The 23,837-nt window shown below is 38.3% G+C and overlaps 1 protein-coding gene and 1 long non-coding RNA gene across 2 annotated transcripts in view; one reads left to right on the top strand and one right to left on the bottom strand.

Annotated features, from left to right (window-relative positions):
* The window catches only part of slc41a2b (solute carrier family 41 member 2b), a 29,886-nt gene that overhangs the window by 2,839 nt on the left and 3,210 nt on the right, over window positions 1-23,837 (bottom strand). Inside the window, exons 3-10 of the mRNA XM_032589626.1 lie at window positions 23,024-23,131; window positions 21,737-21,808; window positions 20,765-20,909; window positions 19,936-20,082; window positions 16,193-16,340; window positions 12,447-12,526; window positions 8,303-8,434; window positions 5,602-5,750 (exon numbers count right to left, since the gene is read on the bottom strand). Coding sequence (XP_032445517.1) covers window positions 5,602-5,750; window positions 8,303-8,434; window positions 12,447-12,526; window positions 16,193-16,340; window positions 19,936-20,082; window positions 20,765-20,909; window positions 21,737-21,808; window positions 23,024-23,131 — 981 coding nt within the window. The remainder of the gene's footprint in view (window positions 1-5,601; window positions 5,751-8,302; window positions 8,435-12,446; window positions 12,527-16,192; window positions 16,341-19,935; window positions 20,083-20,764; window positions 20,910-21,736; window positions 21,809-23,023; window positions 23,132-23,837) is intronic.
* On the top strand, window positions 7-795 carry LOC116736839 (uncharacterized). Its single transcript, XR_004342682.1, has 2 exons — window positions 7-122; window positions 244-795. It is a non-coding gene; the product is annotated as an uncharacterized LOC116736839 (long non-coding RNA).

Genomic DNA, 23,837 nt, shown 5'->3' with positions numbered 1-23,837 from the left:
CTGAGGACCAGCATGGACAGTCTCACTCACAGGAAACTTTCTGCACATATAAAACTCAACATCTTCAAAAGACCACAGGTTTTGAAGTGAAATATTAAGTTTTGGAAGGTGCCTGGCTCTCTGTCATTCCAGATGTCTTTGTTCACTACCTTATTTGCCTCTATGAAGGTTTATTCTCTGTTGGGCTTACTGTGTATTGCTTAATGTGTAAATTATGTAATCTGATAATTACATAATTATCAGATTACATAAAGATTAGGGTGATGGCAGGAAAGCCTTCTAAACTCAAAGGCTTAGAGATGACCATTAAAAATAAATCTGAAAAATAACAGCAGAAATTCACAAAAAGTTGCTCAGGCACTATAAGAGTTGCAAATATTTGTCCAATGATTATTAAGAAAGTGTACAAGTGATCTTCAACATGACATTTTTTGATAAAGTAATTAAAAATAATTGAATTTCTTTGTTGTATTTTTTTGAGAAATCTAGTCAGAAATGTCTTGGTGTGATGAAAGTTATTCTAAATTAGCTGTAGGAACATTCTCGGGTTCAGCTATATGCTGCCTCTGGGTTCCTTTATACGTAACTGAACACAAGATTAACACAACACTAATTATTGCCTTAGCTGCTGCTAACCGTTTTATGTGTTTAGCATTAGCAGAGCTAAGATTCTTGTTTAGTGAACTTAACTTTTTGGTTAGCTGTGACCACTAATGGCAATTGGCAATTTTATCTTAAGCCACCACCTTGAATGTTTCAGTGGCTAAAGTTATTTTTGTTTCGCTTTGTTTGGGGAAAAAAAGCAAGCTCAGGGAACATAAGTTAATGTCTTGTATCCACATACTCAATTATCTGCTACACTGGAGAGAGAGCTCAGGTTTAATAACGAGATCCACAAATTAACTAAAGACAATGTGCATTAAAGTGTTCTCACTTAAAAAAATTCAACTACACTCTTTCTGTGAGGTGAGGTGAGGTCAGGTCAGGGCTTTAGCTCTTGTTACTATGGCTGAAAGGAAGAAGTGTTTCAAAATGCAGCCCAGAATAGCACAAACACACAAAACTGAAATAAGAAAGTAAAGCCTGGAAGCAGAGTTATGATAATTGTTATTCATGATTTAGGTTACCGGACCAGGAGGGATGATGGTGACAGAAAAAAGGAAAGTCTATTAAAAGATAAGGGTATGTCTATAAATTAAAAGAAAATGAGCTGTCAAGACGGTTTGTAGTGGCATAATTATCAAAACAAAACCACATTGCTGTCGGTGATCAACACCGACGTGTAGAAAACATGCAGGGATGATGGTGTCAAACAGCAGGGAGAACTGATTGTAATGATGTATCATCCTCTGTGCGAAAATACAAGAGCTCCGAGTGCGCTGACAGCCTTTCATGGCTTAAAAGATGAAGGCATTTCACTGATCTAATATGAAATACTGCTTAGAAAAATGCCGTCCTGCTTTGTGTTGCCCGGTACTCTTTAGAGATGATATGATGAAAGTGTTTTAGAGATATAACCTCTGTCAGACTAATAAAGAAGTGTGGGCCAGTTAGAAATTTTCAGCAAAGTTCCTTTCTGTCTTTTCACAGTGACTGGAGGTTCTTTCAAACCACCCAGCTTCAGGAAACCGTCTCTGCCTTTGAGGGAGCTTCTATAATTACCCTGGTGGCAAGAAAACATAAATACGCAATGAGGGCAGAGATGTAAGAATCGCAGTAATATGTTCCGATTTCTTGGTACCTGTGAGAATACGGACAGCTGCATTTAGCAAGCCAGTGAATAGTCCTGTCAACTTGTCACAACTGCAGCGATTTCTATTTCAGAGTTGCTCTTTGATTGGAAACCTTCAAAGTTCATCATTTTCGAGGGATATAAAGCTCATTTAGTAACAGCCATTCCTCGTTCCTTCCTAAGAACACAAGACACCAAGAACCTCAAACCTCTCCGGCAGAAGCAAAGAAACTCCTGACCAAAACGAAGGTGTTCGCCCATATCATATCATATCATATCATATCATATCATATATCAATGTGTTGGACCTCCATTTTACTCATCAACCAGCTGTGCTGGTTTAAAGCTGCTGTGTGTGTGAGATGTTTGGATTCAGAACATAGTTTGAATCTGGCACTGTGCGCATCCATTGGCTTTCACTTTCTTGTTGCCTCAATTGTCCATTGTTGCTTCCCTTTGTTCACACACACCTCGCTGAAGACTAAGTGTTTTTGGTTCTGTTCCTGGTTTGGTAAGGGCTTAACAAAACCATGTGTTCTTTGTCCCTTTATTAGCTGAAAACTAAACAAAACCACATGTTGCTTTGTTCTCTTTACACACACATTGGTCACCATGGAGAAAATCAGTAGATAGATTATGTATCGGTAGATAGAGGAAGATATTGTTTAAGGTGTCATGTGATTATGGAAAATGTCAAAATTATAGACGCTGATGTTGGATGAGAAAACCTTCATCCCAACAGTTTTCTCTAGAGCTACAGTCAGGACTCAGTGCAGATGATGGAGGAACTGGTGCAGTCACGTTGAAACATCTAAAGAAATATTCTCCCAAAGTTGGGAGATTAAAGTTAATATGCTGAAGCATTAAGAATTCTTTCACTTAAACTATAAGTGACTATAGTTCAGGCTTGGTGCTAATCCTTCCCATTGCACCTAGTGATGTATACCTTGGATGCAGTTGCTCAGCCGTGGAAACATGTTCATTAAAGCTCTCCGTTGTTGAGCTAATCCGAAGGGCATCTGAAGTTTGGAGGTGTCTGTATGCTACACTGCTTAGCACTGGGTGGCCCTGCACTCCAATCCTTCTTTCAGGAAAAAGACAAAGTTGAGTTGATGATCTTCCTAATTACATTCACTGAAGTCAGTCAGCAACTTATTTCTCCACTGACTGTAGAAGTGGTGAGAAAATGTGACCTGTGAGATGGGAAAAGTGTTTCTATTGCAGTTTTGTGAAACAAATCCATTTCAATACACCTCCCCTCAAGCCCCCCCAAAAAAGAACATTAGTAGAACTGTAACTGTAATATTGCAGCTTTTCCCTTAGAGCTGGTTTAATAGAAACATGTGGTTGAAGAAGACAATCTTTCAAAGTAGCTAAGAGATGCTGTAAACTGACTCAATATGAGTCAGTTTTAATGGAGAGCCAAAGTTAGCTCAGTGCTGTTTGTTCTGTCAGGTAAACCAACCAGCGCCACATGGATCATTTCTGACTGAACGCTCGGCGTTAACTGAATTAGCAGTCACCCTTTTCCCCTGAACACTTTAATTCTGCAGAGCACGCTGCGTTCAGGCTCCTAATGAGTGTTATTCTGTCTCTGTCTGCACAAACACACTGATGACAAAGCAGATTAAGCTCTAGAAGAAAGACGTGGTGCATATTTTAGCTTCCCCCCCAAAACTGTAATAAAGCCATTGCTTTTAAGCAATGCAGACAGATTCAAAGCAGAATTCAGCTTTGGAATTTAATGAGTGAACTGATCAATATTCTGTGTTTAGTTTTTGTAAAGGCTACAATGTCAAACAGGCTGGGTGCAAGCTTCTTTTCAACTTACAGCCCTCTCCCTGTCCCCTCCCACTGATGTTCCATCAGTGACTGTGAACCTCAAAGCAGCTCTGCTGGTAATGGAGCCAATTGATTTGTAAAGTCTCCAACTCCTCTGCAGCCTGCATAACATCCTAATGTGCCGTCTCCGCATTAAAGATTCAGGGGCACAGCGGGGCAGAGAAAGAGCTGGACACACACACACACACACCCCCACACGCCCACACGCACACACACACCAACTAGGCTGTTAGCATTCCAAACACTACGACAAATCACAGTGAACCTGAATAAGTGAAAGCAGTCATTCATAATTGAATTCTCTCGGCTGGAACTACCCAAAACTCCAAACAGGTCAGACTCCTTCTGTGAAGTTGTGTGAAAGCACACAACTTCACAGAACACACAGGGGTTAAATGTTTAAAGAGCACACACACACTCACAACTCATCTCAGTTGAGGCTGTTGATAACCTCAGGAGAAAACCCATGTTCTGTGTAAAATTCTTTTATAATACTGTGCTGACCTGTTGAAACCTGTCTATCAGCGAGTAGTGGTTGTTGTCAAATCATTTCCTGCTTCCTAATTCTGGTAAAACAGATTTAATGGTCACCTTGAAAATTGACAAGCAAGGAGCAGATAAAGAACTTGGGCGTGTGGTTTGACCCTGGTCTCTCTTCTTGAAAAGAGAAAACAAGAACTGCCTTTTATCACCTTAGGAACGTCGCAAAAATATAAGTTTTATTTTTTGAAAATGCTGAGGTTCTTCTCTATGCATTTGTGTCTTCACACATCAGCTACGGCAAAGCTCTGTGTTCTGGGTTACCGAGGAAACGTTTTAAAGGTCTGCTTGCATTTGAACCAAACCTGGGAAATATGTGTACAGTGGCCCTGCAGTTTTTAGATGTGCCACAGGTACAAAACACTGGAATGAAATGGCTTAATTACCTCCTTCTTGTGTAGATCAGTTCTCCAGAACCTTAATGACCTAATTATTCTATTCAGGTGTGGTGCAGCAGAGGCACATCTAAAAGTTGTAGGACACCGGCTCTTGAGGACTGGAGTTTGACACCCCTGCTGTAGAGAGATGACACTGGACCACTGCAACAATTTAAACATGATCTGGTTTGTGCCAATGGCAAAAAGCAAAGTCACTCCAGGGTTCGTACACTTTACTTACAGTAAGATTTAAGTACTTTTCAAGCATTTTCAACGTAATTTTCAAACTCTTACAGCACCACACTTTGGAGATAAAAACAATACAACTGAATTAAAAAAGAACGTTTGGAAAGCTAATGCTGAAGAAAACTCATATCAAGGCCGGACGAAAGTTCACCAAAAGGCATAGAGATAAAACTGTCAGACTCTAAAAGTTAAAAAGTTGAAAACTTTCTGAAAAATGAAATTTAATTTCTTGCCTTAGAATAATAAATAAGTTGTTAAAAATTAATATTAAAACTGGGATAAGGAAGGTATAAAAAAAAAAAACAGGCAATGAACATTATTTGACAGCTGAAATTATTGGTGAATTTTAAATTGTGCCGTCAATCGTTATTCTCCATAAAGACGCAAATTTGCAACTGTGCCTTTTAATAAAGTCCTGACTTTTAAAGCAGTGGTTCCTAAAGTCTAGATTCTAATCCACATCAGAACAGTGATCTAGTCCATCATTACCCGATTAAGACCTTATTCTTAGAGCGTGCGCAGACAGCCATGGTATGAGAAATCCTTGAATCTCCTTGGCAACCATATGCAAACATTTCAGAAAGAGCTGGAGTTTTTAAAGAGACAAGAGACCCAATCTCAAGACATTAAATATCGATGTCAAGTTTTTTTTACGTCATTTGATATATATATATATATATATACTGTATATACTGAAAACAACACAATTCACTGTGTGTGTAAAATGGCACTATGTGCTTGGAAAAAAATAAAAAAACATGCTGCCCCTTTACGGCTTTGGGTCTGTGGTTATTCATATTTAGCAACAACAGAATCACATGGGACTACTCCGTGAGCCTGTTGCTATGATGTGGAGATGCTCACCTGCAGCAGAGCAGCAGCCAGGTAAACGGACATGAAGATGGGGGTGAGTGTGGTGTGGCCGCTTTTCATCAGGTGGATGGTGTAGAGGAAAATCAGGTGGCCGGGGATCCCCAGAAGCAGCAGAACCTGAGCTGAGCGATGATTTGCTCCTGAGAAATTACAGGTTGAAGAAAAGGAAGTTTAAGGTTCTACATCTGGGGAAGGACAGCTGAATTATACTGTGAGACCTGAAGCAAACAGCTAACAGTTACTAGAGAAAATTTCTGCTCTGCACACAGTAACCTCAAGAAGTAACAGGACTGGTCTCTTTAATAAGGTACAAACACTGCAGGAGTTTTCAGTCACCAGTGACACAAATAAATTTCTGAGCCCTGGAAGAAAATCAGATTCATGCTCACTCAGAAGAGTTTCGTTTCAGATTGTGGGAGGACGATGGAGCGTCCAGAGAAAGCCCACGCAGTTTCTTTTAACATTTGGACTCTTATCAGTACAAAAAATTAGAATAAAAGCACAGAGCTTTCTGTTTGGTTCTGATCATGTTCCTAAACTGAAATCTCTGCAGAAGCTGAATTTTTTTTGTTGCAGACCCAGATTGTTGCTGTCAATCCTTCGTACACTTGTGTGATTCACTTAATGTATCATAAACAATGCATCACTTTAGCTTTTTCAGCATAGTCTTAATTTTAAATATTTGTCAAAATCTGAACTTGTGATCCAATAACAGGTGAAAATATCAAAAATCACGACGAAAATCAAAACAAAATCTGTGCAACGTCGTAAGATTAAAACTGAGTGATCTATAAGCAACTAATGAATGGGAACCAGATCCAGGGCATGATACTGCCACCACCGTGCTTGACATCGCCAACGTGCTGAAGTTGACACTCATGTTACAGCTCTTAGCTGAAAGGCTCAATAAAACACACTAACGTACTTAAAATTAAATATTGTATTTAAGTTGTGTGCAAACCCATTGCACAAATTAGAAGACCATTGAAAAGTACATTTATTTTAGGAACGTAATAGTTACTATACACATATTATATACATTAATTACACAGTTGGATATTTGAAAGCTGTTAATTATGATTTTCCCCTTACAGCTACTAAAATTGTGACATTTAAACTTACTCATTTAAGTAATTACAATGTACTTAAATTAGTTTAGATTGAATGACTGAGTTTAAAAAACAAACCCTTGAGGAAAAAAACTGAGAGAGACGCAAATGACGTTTAGGTCATTTGTTCACTATATAAATATTGAGTATCATACACCCTACAAACTTTATTCATACAGATGAGCCCCATTCTGCAGAAAGATTTCATCAATTGTAAGATAATCATAAAAAACATTAAACTGCTTATTTTATTTGGATTTTTTATTATAAAGTTCTACATTTGAATAAATAATTAGTTTTATTTTAAAGGAAGATTCAATGAGCAGATATCAGGGAAAAGTTCATGTTGAAAGCAAGTCGATGTTCTCAAAGTGTTCTTAAATGTACTGTTTTCACCAAATGATCCAATTTCAATTATTCAAAAATGTTAATATTGACCAAAGTCATTTTGATTATAGTTTATTCCTTAAAGCATCTCTAACCATCTGCCTTTGCTTGGCATGAAGATTAAATATGTCCCTGTAAATCTGGATCAAAGCTGCATACTAGGACTGTGTGGATGAAAGCTGAAATTCATTTAGTGAATTTAGCCTCAGTCTGTCTTGGACATAATTACTTTTTCTGGGAGTTGGAGTTAGTCTGACATTTTATGAGCAGAATATTAAAGTTTTGTCAGACTTTGTCCTCATCTGTCCTGTGACCTTCCATCTATATAGCTGGATGGACCTTCCAGCTATATCCAGCTTTGGCATTATAAACACACTAGTTGTGTTTCTGCTACAAATGTGCACAAAACTTTGTCAATATTCCGCTAATGTCAAAAAAGCACAAATTTGCAATTACAGTGTTTCCGTTAAATAAGAAAGCGCAATTAAAATCACACATGAGTGAGATTGTTCTACCGAAAAGTCATTAAAAAAACATGCTGCGCCATCATCGTCCAACTACTTCCTGCCACCTCCTTTATGGTTTTGGCCAGTGGCAACATCTAGCTGTTGATCATGTGACTTGTGTGACGAGAAAAAAAAAATTTCCATTACAGTTTTGCTAAATAAATAAATTTTGATACGGCCAAAAAAAGAAATCACCTCATTCTAGAGGCATTGTTTTTGAAATTGGTGTTTCCATAAATTTTTTTTCAAAATGTAAATAAAGCACAGGGAATTATTGATTTTCAATTTTGGGTGAACAGCTGCAAGACATTGCAGTTTAATTAAATGGTAAATTCTTTGATTGACACAAAATGTTGATAAAATGTTCTGAAAGGCTTAACAACAACAACTCCAAGTCCCTTTCTGCTGCCGGCAGCATCATTCTCCTGCTCTGGCTCACTTCTGGTATTACTAGTATTTTGCAATATTTTGTAGGACAAACAACATAACATAGTATGTTTTATCAGACCTTTTAGTTGATTGATAGAGCAATTAATGACTATCCTGATATTAAACTTTAAAAAAAATGAAATTATATTGTCAGCTGGTAGAACTAGTTTAATTCTGTGCCAGTTCTAAAGTATAATCTGCATGCTTGTTACCACATCACATGAGAATGAAGTGACCAGTGCAGTTGGTGGCTGGACTGACCTGTGCCACAGAATGCGCGGCAGGGGTAGTAGCAGCCCTTGGCCTCGTCAGGAACTTCTCCTGGAGCGCAGTGGAAATGCAGGTGGGTAGAAATCCTGCTGGCCTGGATGGCCACCAAGTTTCCTCCAATACCTGCACAAGACAGACAGGTGGGTCATCAATGGCTGAGACAAAATAGAACAGTGTAAATGATCTAGAATTTCTTAAAATGACTACTTTCTATAAGAAAGAGAACAACATCTCTAAAAAGGTACAGCTAATAAAAAAGTTTGGGTTTTTTGCATGTTTTTATGCAATATTTGCATAGCATTTCTGCAACAGAATGTTTCAGTTTCCATAAATGTTAAAATTTATGCCCTGCAGTTGAAGAAAATGTAAAAATGAGCTTTTTATCGATTTTTTTTAATTGAAAAAAAGAGGGTAATTCTTTAAAAAGGGAATATAGTAGATTCCTAAATCTACTATACTTATCTACTTATAGTAGATTTATAGTAGTATATCTAATAGATTTATAAATCTACTGTATATAAAAATTGAGGTCAGTGGTTCTTGAACATTCATACAACTTTTGAAGCTCTAATCAATTTGAATTCAGCTGAACCGAAGGCAAGAATGGATTTTAGTTTTAAAGGTTGCTGACACCCAAAATACACCCTATGTCTTGAAATTTAAGAAAAGTTTGAGATAGCAAAAATATTCTGATTTTTCTTATCACAAGTAAAGGTATCCTGAAAGATGCCTGTTTAAGAATTTGGAAATATTGCAGGATGGAAACAGTTAAAGTTTTAATAGTCCATCTCACCTGCTTATCCAGAAATACACCAAAAACACATATTTGTTTATGTTTATTATGAACAAGTTAAAGGTTTTACAAACTTTAAATGGCTTTTGGAACTCTGAGTCTAGACCTTTTAGATCTCTCATTTTTAAAGGATCGACTTTAAGTCAAGTAACCTTTACAGTTAAATCACCATCACTGATATCAACTGGCTGAAAAATGAGGAATGAACTTTGTGATGGCATTCCACTTCCAACATTTCAACTTTGCAGCTTTATTCACTCAATACTGACCTCAAGACTGGTTCATTCACAGACAAATGACAGGTCTATTCCTTTAATAATACCAGTTAATAGGAAAGAACATATTAATATTTTAGAAACCTTGCAATTATAGTTTAATTTAAGATTTTGAAGGTGGGTTGCTTCATCATCAATACATCATCCCAAATGTTTATCTGTATTAATCTTAAAGCTTTAACAGATCAGATCAAATAAGTGATCTTCTTTTAATACCTGATGCTTTATTACCGAATGTGAATTTATATAATAATGGAAATGCATGTCAGCCTCTTATCATTTTCAATCTGAATATAACACACAGCACAAAGAAACACTGTAAAATATTTGAAAAACACCTGAGGAGGAGGAATAAAGTGACTTTCATGAGAGAAAGTGATACAGAACACAAGAAGAGCTTCACCTCTAAAAAAAAAAAAAAAAAAAAAACTAAGCAGAGCAAGGAAAATAAAAGACAAGATGACAAGCAAAGATTAAAGCCTGAGCTGTGTCTGGGAGCAGTCAGGAGGCCACAGACACTGCATGACTGAGCAGGATTACAGCAGGTTTCACAAAGTCACATCAAAGGCTTTCTAACACCTGAAACTCAATGCATTTATTTGACTAATAAAATAAATGGAACAACAAGAAATGAATCCAGCCACAAAATCAGTGAAGCCTCCAGCCTGTCAACAACCAACAGGCTTATGAATGTTTCATTAGCTTGATGCTTGATGTTGTTCAGACCACAAAGCATAGAATTAGATTGAATAGATCTGTCCTTATGGATTGGGAATATTGCCACCAATACACAATCTAAAATTTTTTTCAATATCAGGACTGATATAGACATCAATATAGATCAGATCAGAGCATCTCTACATTTCGGATGCTATATTAGAGAAACTGGTGAAGTAATGACTACTCAGAACTGCATTTATGATACTGCAAGGATTTCTTGCAGAAAAATTAAAAGTAATAGATTACTTGACAAAAGTTATAGAAGCAACACTGAGGTGTGATGTAAACCCAGATAATAGGAGGAGCTCCCAGCGCCAACACCTGGAGAAACAAAGCTACAGTTTGGATCCACATGTGAATAAAATAGCCAGTGTAAACCATAGCAAGGTAAAATATATGAGTGTTTCATTTTTCTTTTCATTTTACAACTCAGGTAAAAACACACACCTGTGCTGGTTTGTATGCCACTTGAATCTACAGCGCTAAAACCAAACCAGAAACCTATTTGCACCAAATTATGGGTGAGGAATGCGATGGCATCCAGCAACAGTGTGTGACCGTGCTGGTGACCAGCTTGAGGAATGTATGGTGCTACAACACATTACAGAGGCCAATGTTTGTTCAGCTGGGTAAATTGTTACCATGTCTTGTTTCTTCTAACACCATTAATCATCCAATCAGATTCATCTGTAGATGAAGCAGAGCGGCGTTGGTGGGAAGGTTTTTCATGGCCGCCAGCATAATCTTACTGCTCAACCCACAAATATGTTTTTCCTTACAAATGTGGCTTTACTGAACATTTATTGCCAAAAAGTAATGTTACAATAAAGAAGTAATCAGCTAGATAGACTTCCTTTCTTTTTCTGCTGCATTTGCACTGAGGACTCTTTCTGAAAATCTTTTATTTAGAAAAACAACCTAAAATGATTATGACATTTTTTTTCAACCATATCAGGTAAGAGTCAGACATCCATTTATTTGCTGTGTGTGTTTCTTTTCTTTAGGCCACAGAGTGTTTTAATCAGCAGAAACAAGACTAAACAGCCTCAGGGTTTTTCCTCCGCTTGTCATCAGAATTTTGAAAATGATGGAGATTTAAAAATTTGCTACAACACAGAAACTGATTATATTCACGAGCAGGCCCCTCCCTGGAGACCTCAGTTGTTTGGCGCAGATACTGTCTCAAAGGAAAGCAGCACAGAAGAAGAATCCTCTCTTTCTCTCTCTCATTAATGCTACTTAATTAAAAGCTTATCTCTTGTTGTTAAGGTGCCAAAAGAACAGACAAGCACAGCTCCGGCTGCTAGCAACGGGACGTGAAAAAGGTCCAGTTTAAACTAAACAGATACACAGAAAGCAGCCGACTGCCAGCTCCAGTCTCATTAGGTAAAGTTTCTACAGTTTTTTTAAGCAGGGGTTCACTAAGCAGGGCTGCTTTCCCCGTTTTCACATCCACCATCACTCAATGTTCACTGCACTGCACAAGATAAATGGCCTCTGTGTCCCTGGTATCCATCTTGTCTAGAAACTATTTGTCTCCATCTCCGTTCTCGGGGTCAAAGACTGCACTAATTAAAACAAAGGAGGGAGATAAAGGAGACAAACAACAACAGAGAAACTTTCCTCAACTCCAACTTTCCTCAACTGACATCATCACTTTGATGTCAGCTCGTAGGAACGCCGTGTGTGAAATGAATCGATGGAATATAAGAACAGCTCAAAGTAGGGTTTCATTAAGGCAGCTCCTAAAGAGGAAAACCTATAAAACAGCAGCAGAATTCTGGTTTATCATCACAAAAAGCAGGTTCTAATAACTAATAAGGTCTTAACCAGACGATGATCCAAAACACACCTCCAAATCTACTCTGGCATTCATGCAAAGGAACAAGTAAAATGTTCTGCAATGACCATCCCAGTCACCAGACCTGAACATCATTGAACATCTGTGGGATGATTTGAATCCAACTGAACTGGAATTGTTTAGTAAAGAGAAATGGTCCAAAGTACCTTCATCCAGAAGGCAGACACTCACTAGAAGCTACAGGAAGAGTCTAGAGGTTGTTATTTTTGCAAATGGAGGATCTACTAAATATTAATGTGATTTTTCTGTTGAAGTGCCCAAATTTTTGCACCTGTCAAATTTTTTTCTCTGTGTATTTTGCACATTTTCTATTTAATCCAATAAACCTCATTGTACTGCTGAAATATTACCGAGTCCATCAGTTATTTGATACATCAGACTGAAATATCTGATCCAAATACCCACATACTTGGAAATGAAAATTAATATTATCAGGAGTGCCCAAACTTTTTCATATGATAATCCAAAAGGGCAGTCAATACTCACCGTTGATAACTGGGGTGTATACTACAATGCCAGCTAGGTTAGGGTCAGACACCGTTTTGCCCAGAATGAGTCCTCCGATACTGCAACACACAACATACACAGATTACCTGATGGTGTTATTTTTAACATTAAAAGGGCAAAAAGAAAAATATAAAAGAACAAAAATAGAGAAGAAAAAGTTTGATCATTTGTTGACTAGGAGGTGAATGTGGAATAAATGAAAGATCTGGTCTTCAAAAGATTCTAAAAAGAACTCAACCTTACATGACCTTACACACGCAGATATATAATTCAGGTATATCTGTTCAGTTTTTATGCTTACTGCTCATATGTACTGTTATCTGCAACAGATTTTCAGTTTATTTACAATCACCTGTGGTGTCTGTGTGTGGTTATCTCTCAATCATTAATTAAATCTAAACTTCCCCAAACTGGAAGAGATTAGAAATCAGTTTAAACGCTGAGAGAAGTTCATGGTTGGAACACCTGGTTGCTCTCCAAGCAGGAGAGAAACCTTTTCTCAATAGCAGGAAAACACAGAACCTTTTAAAACATGGTTCAGCTACTGCTGTTAGGGTTCTCCTCCAGAGTTACTGGAACAACAACCTTTCAATAGCCGTCTTTCCATCAACATTTTTTTCTAACGTATTGCATTAGAAAAGGTTGATGAAAATATGAAATACCATAACACTTCTATTTCGCAAAAATGTTTTTCTGCTTGTTTGTGTTTTAATGCACCAAAGGGAAGGAAGATGGAAACACATTTTCTGAATATGTTCTGAGGTAATTAACTTTCCCCGCCCAAACCTCCAGAATGGATGGGAGGACTGTCAGCATGCAGTGGCCGGCGAGAGGCACTCTAGGCTGGGATGGGTGTGGAGGAACACTCCCATCCACTGGTGGTCGTGGAAGAATCGGAAAATTTCAAAGTCCAAACCTCTAGCTCTGAGGACGACTCTTTTCATTTATCTGAGATGTGTGAACCATAACCTTTAATTTGACCAGGTATGTCTCATTGACATTAAAAATCTATTTCAAAAGAGACTTGGGCAAACATGCTAGTAGCAACCTCTACTTCCTGTTTATTACAGCCATGCGTAGCGTCAACATCTGATGAAATCCCACTTTCTGAGGCCTGGTTGATTTTCTCCAAATGAGTGGATGGAAACAGGCCTAATTCTTTCTTTTTTTTCTTTTTAGCGACAGTTTGAACGTTTGCTCAAAAGTTGCTTGACAATTAGATGGAAACACAACTGAATCAATCAATTTTACTTGTATAGCACATTTCGACAAAACTGCAGTCCAAAGTGTTTTACATCAGTCATTAGACCCAGGTGTGTTTGGTTAAATGAAGTCACCAATTGGAGCAGTGAAAGTGTCATCGGTCATAGTTTGACTGAAAATCACTGTGGTCAATTCCTCCCTCTGCAAGAGTGTGGGAGGAGATAGTGCTCAACGTCAGCTGACCTGTTACATTGTTTCACATTCAAAACATGCTTCTTATGGCGAAAAATTATATTCCAATGTCTCGTAGTCAAATGTACCTGATTATGGAAGGCATAGTTGATGTTCATGCAGTCTACTAGTATAGGTGACACTATATGTCCAGTTTGGGAGCCAACAAAAGGAAAGCTGAGATTACAGCAAAGTCGCTCTGGTTTATCTCTTTCCATTTCAACGTGTCAAAGACCAAACTGGACTGGGAAATGTTTATCTGCTTCGGACGCTGCTATCCCCCGCTTTATTCTTGGCTGGCCACTGTATTCTGCGTCGATGCCTGAGCTCTGTATTCCACACCTAAAGTCATAAATCTTCAGTAACTTCAAGCTGCTTTATTTTCCATTTCTCCCTTTCCCATTTTTCTCGACTCAGCCATGAAAATGGATGCAACCATCGCTAGCTGCAAGCCAGAAAACATCTGACTAGAAAAGGAGGTAGGAATGATGATGAATGTTGTGTAATAAAAATCACAGCACACTTTTCTTTCTACTTACTCACACACAGGTTTGGATCTGCTCCTAACATCTATAATTAATGAGTATTTGTGGCAGGAGGGCTTCTTGCATTACAATGCATTGTTACCACACAATAAAATATTATACAAGTTAAGATGGTAAATAAGGACTCTTTTCTTTACACATACCTTTTATTTTAAGTAGATCTGGTAGAAAAACATATTTCCTGCTAGAAATTCCACTTTTATTTGTTGTACCAATATCTCCAGTCACTAACCCTGAAGGTAATAGCTGACACAGTGAGACAGCTCTAACCTGGAACCGTTTTAGAGAAAATGAAAATTTATTTTAATGTTTAGACTTCATTATAAACCACAGAAATGTCTTTTAACTGTACAAGGAACAAATATATTGTATCAGTAGGAACTGGAGAAAGTTGGTATCAATAACTGCTTTTCCACTGACCATATAATTTGACATTGACAATTTGGCATCTCAAAAATAAATTTGTTCAACGGAAACAATTTCTGTTGAATGACAGACTGCCTTAAATAAAGGTAGAACTGGATTCAGAGATTTGTGGAAATTGAAATTACAAATATAAATTCACTTAATGGAAACACAGCAATTTTGAAAAGCAACTGTCATTTTGTGATACAAAGTTTTGCCACCTTAACCTTTCTAGGTTAAGGTTGTGTTTTTGGCTGTATTGAAATTGGTTTATTTGCAAAACTACAATGGAAACAGTTTTTTTCGGATCACATGAGTCACATGATCAACATCCTGATGTTACCACTGGTGCAAACCACGAAGAAGACGACGAGGTTGATGGTGCGACATGTTTTTATTAATGACTGAACAAACCTTTTACGTTTTTTCACTTAATGAAAGCACCGCAGTTGTGTTTTTTGATAAAGTTCTGCGCACATTTATGTAGGCAATGCAACTTGTGATGTCAAAGTTAAGGACATACTTTGTGTCCTTCCTGTGCCACTCTCTTCCCTAAACTGATAATCTGACTTAGGTAAGCTTTAAATAACATCCATTCATTCTGAATAAACCAAGAGATTATTGTTGATATTTCAATAACCAACCAAGGTGGTGATATGCACTGCTAGTATTAGTGTTTTCTCTACATCTCCCTCGCTAAAAAACGTGAAAGGCCGAGTTGAATTACATGCGCCGAGTGAGAAGAAGAAAGTGCTGCAGAGCAGGAGAGATGCTTCCCTCCTATGGGCTTTATTTGTAAGGAGCCAGGCTCAAGGGGAACGGAGGGCGTGAGCGCTCACTGCTGCAATTTGTTTAAGGGAATGCGTCATCCAACAAAGCAGATGCTGGGAGAAGCATAAACAGGATACAGTGACTAGCAAAAGAATTCATAACAACAAACCGAAGTGTGTTCCAGTAGAACTGGGTGTGTAAAAATCAGAAGTAGCAGAAGTAAATTCAGAGTTTTTTAGAGCTATAGCAGCTTCACATAACTAGGAGCTGATATTTTCACTCGCTCTTTACAAAACAACTCAAGCTCAGTCAGACAGGATGGAGAGCATCTGTGAACATCAGTCTTCCAAGAGTTGCAAGATTCTCACACCCTGATAACTCACTAGAGGTCACTAATGATCCCAGATCACATCAGCCTTGACTCAGCCTACACTGAGTCAAGGCTGCAGTGTAGGTGTTGGAAAGATGAAACCCTACCTAGCGTTGGTCCATCACATGAAATCCACACAAGATCACATAAAGGACACTTTGGGTTTTTCTTCTCCTGAGAAGTATCAACATAACACACACCTGCTGATGACCATGGCGGTGATGACTGGCTCCCATCCGGAGTACAGCAGCGTGCGGCTGGCCGGGTGCTTGGAGGAAATGATGATCCACAGAGGAGTCAGACACATAAAGAAGGCGCAAACCAACGATGATACGTAAGGATAGGAGTCTGGGGAGGGAGCAGGAGAAAGATGCTGAAAATACATTTCTTTGGCTCCCATGGACAGCATTTATTATTACAAGTTTGCATAAGTTATTCTAATTGTAGAATGCCTTGTTTCCACTGAGTGGTACGGCACGGGTCGGTGCAGTTCGTTTCGTTGTAAAAGCAGCCCATACAACAGATCCATACCGACCCGTATCATTGTACAGTACTGGTGGTGGAAATGCTCTACTGAATACGTCGGACGATACCATATATCATACCGAACCACTCCTACCAATGTCCTAAGTGATCCTGCTAATTCTGCCTAGATAGCCAAGATAACAAATAAATTACCAATGAGGATGAATTATCTATGTCTGTGCAAAAAATAAAATGCAAAGAGCAAACACACAGTAACAAAGTTAATATTTCATTTTTGCATTTCTGAGTTGTGGTTTTCTGCATAAATAGAACCATGAACGATGACTTCTGTCTGCCGTGCCCCTTCCCCCAAAAAATCATAAAGAAGAAATCCATTTAAATTCTGGGGTAGTATGTAAAATAAGTTTCCCTAATCTCAGCGGTAGGTAGGGGGTGCCAAAACTACATTGCTATGCAGAGAACCAATGAAAACTAGCTCTAGGACCAAATGATAGGTCATACTTATTTTTTATCTGGTACGCTCTAATGTTGCCCGGGGCATCAAAACCACCACTGAATGTCAGACTGTACTTTAACTCCTTTCATTAGGACCAGCAAGCATATAAATATATATATATATATAAAACAAGCAGATTTTAATATCTCAGGAAATTAAATTCATAGATTAAGTCAAATATTTTTCTGAAGTTAATTTCAGTGTCTCAGAAAAAATGAATATTGGACCTTGGAAACCCATGGTGTTGCACCCTAATCAGGGAATTAACTCCAAACACCTGCAAAGGTTTCCTGAGTCTCTAACAGTCTGGGTCAGAACTCTTACAAACAAGATTTAATCATAAAAACATCATTGTATGTTATTAACACTTTATGTAGCAGGCTAAAAAAAAGCAGTACATAATTATGATGCATAGAAAATGATTAATCTCTAAACTGAATTTAATAAGTTCAGTTTTGAACAGAACTTGTAAATGAACTAAACTCACTGCCTGACAGACCACATTCGAACAAACAGGAAAATAAGAAACCGAGTGCCTTATTTCATCACAATTTAACTTTAATCTACAAAGATTAAGCTTTTGTGAATTTTGCTTTGCTTTTCTATGACTTTAAACTTGATGTTTAATGCTCCATTTATTTTGACTAAGCTTAAGCCATTTTGCAAGGATGAATGGGCAAACTGGTAGAGATATGACCCAAACAATCCCCCAAAAACACATGCATCATTTTGCTTCACCATACATTTGCAAGGCACTGCATACACACACGCACACACACAGTGCATCATAATATTTTGTAGAACTATACAGTTTTCTGCATGTGCAGAATTTCAACTTCCATGTGTTGCGGTAGCCTCAACAACAGCAACTGCCATAAATAAACCTATCAGGAGTCGTCTGAATCCCTGCAGCTGTCATGGCCGTCGCCGTGGCGACATCTGGTATTGGGCTGACTGCATCCAAAGTTAGAAGTTCCGCAGACATATTTTGATGTGAATTTAACAGAAAGTATCTGTGTGACTGGAGTGAAAAACAACAGGGCTCCTGTTTGCAGTCTCACTGCACAGCTGCACAGTCCCAGAACTATTTAAAATTAAGCTCCAAATATTTAATCGTTTCTTTTATTAATAATTTCACACATTTCTATGATTGGATGACATTTGACAGAGGTTCTAATGTATCGGGTAAACAGCTTTATTTGAGAGCCTAAGGCAGGATGGTGAATCAGAATGAATCTTTCTGGATCGGGTCTGCTGGAGCAGAGACATCAAAAACATGCCACAGAATGAGTCAGGAGGGCCCCCTACTGGCTGACTGAGGGAAGTGTCTAATTACACATCAAGAGAGAGGGGGGAATCATGGTCTAGCAGAGTTAAGCAACTTTTTAAGATATGAATGATTTTATGATTGTTTTAGTACTACAAACTATTAAAGCTTATCATACTTCTAAATTCACAGGTAGAAGTATTATTAGTATCAACATCTAGCAATGCATTAGATGTTTGAAAAAACTGTTTTTAAAACCTCAGAGTTCAGACATGTATAATCAGAAATTATTTTTATTCACTGTTTTAAAGCTCCAGAGTTCAAAACCTTTATTTGGTTTGCTGGGTGCCTCAGTTTGCAGAGGGTTGATCTGGTTTCAGGTCATGTTTTGCATGTCTTCCCCTTCTCTCTCTCTACCCTAGTTCTTGTCAGACTTATCATTTCAATATTTATTAGTATTTAACTTTACGATGCAATAGCAGAGGCATCCTTAAGGCATCTGCATCTTGAATAAATGGATGATGTAGATCACTGAGCTTTGCATATTTTCAACAGATGTTTATGTCAGTGGTAACTTCATAATAAGGCCATTTAATTTTTTACTAAACCTTTCAGTTTGTTCTGTCTTGATTCTATAAAAATGAAATGGTGGAATCTGTAGTGTATGTTTTTGTACATTCTGGGTTTGATTTAAATCATCCTAATACCTGGTAACAAACATGATGTCGTCTTAATGAGCGTGTGCTGTGTTGAATTATTTTAAACCTGTGATAACTTTTACTGGAATTATCCTGGACAATATGAAATGGGCCTGCCTGTTTGAATTTATTTATAAAACCTTAATTCATTATGTGGAATCATTTGGGAGCATTTGAAATGCTTTTCTGGAATTAGCACTCCCTCAGAATGAGGAAAACATAAAACCCAAAATATAAACACTTAAAGGAAAACACAGCTGCTCCCTGCTAATAGTCATGTAATTTTGACTGTGGCTGTGAAAGCTTCATAAACACAGTAGTTAGCTACAGACCCAGACATTTGTAGAGGCCTTGGCTTATCCAAGCCAGAGTTATGAGGTCACCAAACAGGCTGCAGTGGGTGTGGCCACATTGTCCAGGTTGATGCCAGTCTTTTCTGAATCTACAATTTTTTTAACCGATTGCAGATTTAAAAAAAAAAAAAAACATAGATTCTAATGTTTGAATCATTGGGGACAAAAATGGGACTCCAAGTTTTCAAAAAAATATTGGTAAATGCTCTGAAATGTCTCGTCTGATGAAACCGCCATCATGTATTGTCTTGTTTCTTGAGCTGGATGCATCATTACACCCCTTGGTGTTGGAGTAATTGGTGTTTATACAACCACAAACAAATTTACATGAAAAAAAATGTCGATCCTAATGAGGATGGGTGGAGTATTTAACTATTCTCTGAAATCACCTGGAATTGTTTTATTTAATAGCTTGTCAAAGACTTCTGAAGCCTGCATGGATCAGTGGGAAAGCTGCATATTATCTCATTTAAAAGCTGACTAAAATACAGACAGGACTCATAAACAAACTAAACTGACAAATTAAACAATTAGTTTCCAACCATTAGACTTTTAAAGGAAAACACAGCTGCTCCCTGCTAATAGTCATGTAATTTTGACTGTGGCTGTGAAAGCTTCATAAACACAGTAGTTAGCTACAGACCCAGACATTTGTAGAGGCCTTGGCTTATCCAGGCCAGGATGGCCAGAGTTATGAGGTCACCAAAACTGGCAGCGATGGGTGTGGCTACGTTGTCCGGGTTGATGCCGGTCTTTTTCGACCCCACAATTACCCCGACCATGAGGATACCTAAACACAATGAGAAAATGGCAGGGAACTTTAGCAGTGGTCATTACTAACACGACTTTAAGCTGATCATTATGGAGGAAGAAAATATAGGGAGTCACTGGAGAAGGGTCAAATAGGGTGGAAATGTTTGCTGCAGCCATATAGAATAAGAGGTGAAATTAAGTCAAATTAAGAAATGAAGTTAAATTAACAGGAAAAAAAACCTTCTGTTTCCACTTCCAGAGGGGCTTGGAAGAGGAAACTTGATCTTCGGGTAGGGAGATTTTTTTTTTTTTTAACAAGTAAACATTTCAGTTTCTCAATGGATAAAGATGAAACCCCGAAGCATTTCAAAGAAAAGTAAAAAATCAAAAAAAAGGAAAAGGGGAATGAAAAGAATAACAAAATGGGGAAAAATAAGTGGAGAGAAAAATAGGAGAAAAAGAGGAAAAAATTAAAAGCAAAAAAAAGTAGAAAGAAAAAAGGTGAAAAAGCCAAAAAAAAAAGGAAGAAAAAGAAAGACAAGTGGGGAAAAAAGAACAAAGGAACAAAAGAGAAAAAAACAAAGAGTTTTTTCTCCTGAGTAAAGAAAAACTAACCCTGACATGTTGGTAGCAAACTATATCCACAGAGAGGAGAGTATTTTTTAAGGAAGAAGTGGTGCTGAGCTCCAGTTGTGACAGTTTATGATAAGAGTGTTTACCCTGCAGCAGGGAGGCTATGAAGGCCGTGGCCACGCTGCTTGAGCAGAGCAAAACAGCATGGCTCATCTGAAACTTCCCCTCTGGGATCCAACCGAGCACGACGGCTGCTACAGCTGCCAGGAACCCCACCACTGTGGCCTGGACCTGGAAACACACACAGGGGTTTCACTTGATTGTTAAAATAAATAAAAAAAATTTAAAAAGACAAGCTGACATGTTGAAGAAGCAAAGCATTACATCTGAGTATAATCTGCCACAGTCATTTCTGATGTTATTCCACAACGAGGTACACAAACAGCCCGTCATCCTGCGGTGACGTAGCTGTGTGTTCCTGTGTGTTTAGTGTGTGGGTGGATGATCAGCAGCAGTCACATGAAAACTCATCATCACCTACTGTCAGCTGCAGCTCATGAGAAGGTAAAAAAGCCTCAAAACAGCCCAGCCCTCATTCCTCTACAATAAATTACATCACAGTAAAGACCGAAGTTTTTCTTCCAACCTTATTTACAGCTTATTGTGTTAAAATATCCTTAAATGTGAATATGAAGAAACCAAGAATTTGATTGACTGATGAGGATAATAAAACCTGGAATTATAGAAGCAGAGCAAGATACCTCTTCAATTGTTTTACACCGTTTCTCACGTTGCTGTAACAATCTTCAGAGTATTTTATTGGGATTTTATACAATGGACCAACAAAGCAGCTCATCGTTTTTACATAATTCATGTTTAAAAAAAAAAAAAAAAAGTTCTGTGAAGGCTTATGGGTTTGATGGAGAACAAACAGCATCACAGAACCCCCCTTGGCCCCCCCAAAAAACAAAAAAAACTGAAAAATTTAAAAACCATTAGCATTTTTGTGTTTGCTTAACCCATAAAATCCCAATGATAATCCCAAAGTTAAACTGTGAACATGTACTGGGTGCTAATACTTTTACAGGGTGCTGGATGGGAGCCGGCTGGGTGATTACCTGCTTCAGTGCCAGGTTGCCGATGATTAGGTTCCACTTCTCTATGGGAGAGTCCATCTTCCCTACATTTACCTACAGAGTGATAGAGAGATAATAAACAGTAGTGCAGTGCTGAAATTGTCCTTGTCAGCATGACCAGAAGGGGTTAAATGTGCTTTTAGAGGAGCTGCAGAGGGTATTTGATCTGACTGAACTCTGCTTGTTGTTGACACAGTGCTGTGAAGTTGGAGCTCCTCCATGCAGGGAGCTGGGGGCCAAAGAGGGAGGGGCCCAGCAACTGGAACCCCAACAAAGACCCAGTTCTGCTCTGTCTTTTCTTTATTCAGCTTCCAGCTCTGTTCAGATTGAGAAGTGAAAAAACCAACGGCTTAAAATACCTCTCTACCTCCATGTGAACAGAACAGGAAGTGTGTTCCAATCTGACCCTTCCAGAAGGATGTTAGGATCAGAACGGTTCTCCTCCAGGTTTTACAGATGTTCCAGCAGCTTGACTCTCACATGAACTAATCTTAACCAAAGTGGTGAAAAATGGCACACTTTATGTGCAAACTGATCACAGAACTAGAGAGTAGGATCTTCAGCAAGCTGATTGCCATTAGGCACAGGTGACCTTTAAACGTGGGTGGAATTGAACTTTAACCATGACATTTTGTGATATTATTGCAAAAATGCTAAAAGTGAAGATAAACTATTTAAAATTACTTTGCATCCATTTTTTGGTAAATGTGTCTGCAGGTCACAGTACCTACTTGTGTGCAGGTGACATCATTCAAGAGTTTTGAACTGATATGAAGCTGTATTGCACTTTCAAAATAAAAGCATGTGAATTAAAAGATTTCCAAGTAATTTTTTTTATTTTTGTCTCCCATATTGGGTGGGACGTGTCTCCCCCCCTCACGTCCCCAGTTCCTACTCCTATCTATCAGTGTGTAATGATAATTGAGACAATAAATACTCATACCTAGTACTGGTATCAAGTCATACAAAGTATTAAAATGCTCAAAAACTGCACACTGTGGTCAGCTGACTCATAGAATCCTTTAGTGATTCTGCCAGCTGAAAACAGCCACACCGTGGAAACTAAAGAAATGCCAAGTAATGATAATGTTGGAAGGCTGCTGTGAACAACAAGCAGATCTTGTTGAACAGCTTTGTTTGAATGCTGGTTCCTGCCAGTACCATGATGCTGTGGTATTTTTTTCTGAAGGTTATCCAACCAGCACATTCTGACAGTAGCATTTGCATCATAGAGACAGAAATACAAAATAAGCTTATGGAGGGACTCACAGCTGTGGACAGCCTGGAGGCCAGAGTCATCTCCAGGTTCCCCTTCAGGCCCAGCAGAGCAGGAACCAGGATGAAGATCTCTGTGATGAACCGGAAGGCCTCCCAGTGCTGCGGACACATTGGAAACAACATCTGACCTCTTATCACGCAACCTAATTTGACATTTAAAGATAAAAGCCTTGGTGACATTCAGATAAGAGTCCACAACTCTCCCTGTTGAGTCAACAAAGAGATCAGCTACACCGACCTGGAAAACTTAGAAAACAGAGAACTGATAGTAGAACAGAGAAAGTTTAGATATTGGTCAAACAATCTCTTGGACAGATTTTTTTTTGTTTGTTTGTTTCTGTATTTCTTTATCAGCTGTAGTGACCGTGACCGATCCGGTCCGCTCAGCTAAACCCGCCAGGGTAAAGGAGGGCTCAACATGATGATCCAGGTTACATCGAAGCATTCTCGTCTCTTTTTTCTTGTCTCTTGAAGCATTCTCTAATAAATACGCTGCCATTTAAAACAGTTCTGTTTCCCAATTGGGCTTTAAATCAAATTTCAAAGAGGATCAGAAAACTACAAGGACGCAAAACTAACACAGATACAGTAAACCAAATCTACCAGAACCTGATCTGTGGCGACCAGAAATCTGCTCGTCTGGTTCCTTCATCTTCCTCATGCTGTTTGTTCTCTAATCAGTCACTACAGTTTTGTTTTTGGTTTTTTTTGGGGGGGGGGGTTGCAGAAATTGGTGCAATTTTTTTTTTAAATCAACAGATCCCTCATACAGTTGTGAGTTTATTGCAAATTTTTCTGCAATAAA

Source organism: Xiphophorus hellerii, chromosome 17 (assembly GCF_003331165.1).
Source record: "Xiphophorus hellerii strain 12219 chromosome 17, Xiphophorus_hellerii-4.1, whole genome shotgun sequence".
Classification (NCBI taxonomy): Eukaryota; Metazoa; Chordata; class Actinopteri; order Cyprinodontiformes; family Poeciliidae; genus Xiphophorus; species Xiphophorus hellerii.
Note: the sequence above shows the minus strand (reverse complement) of the source record. Positions and strands in the feature narration are given on the sequence as shown.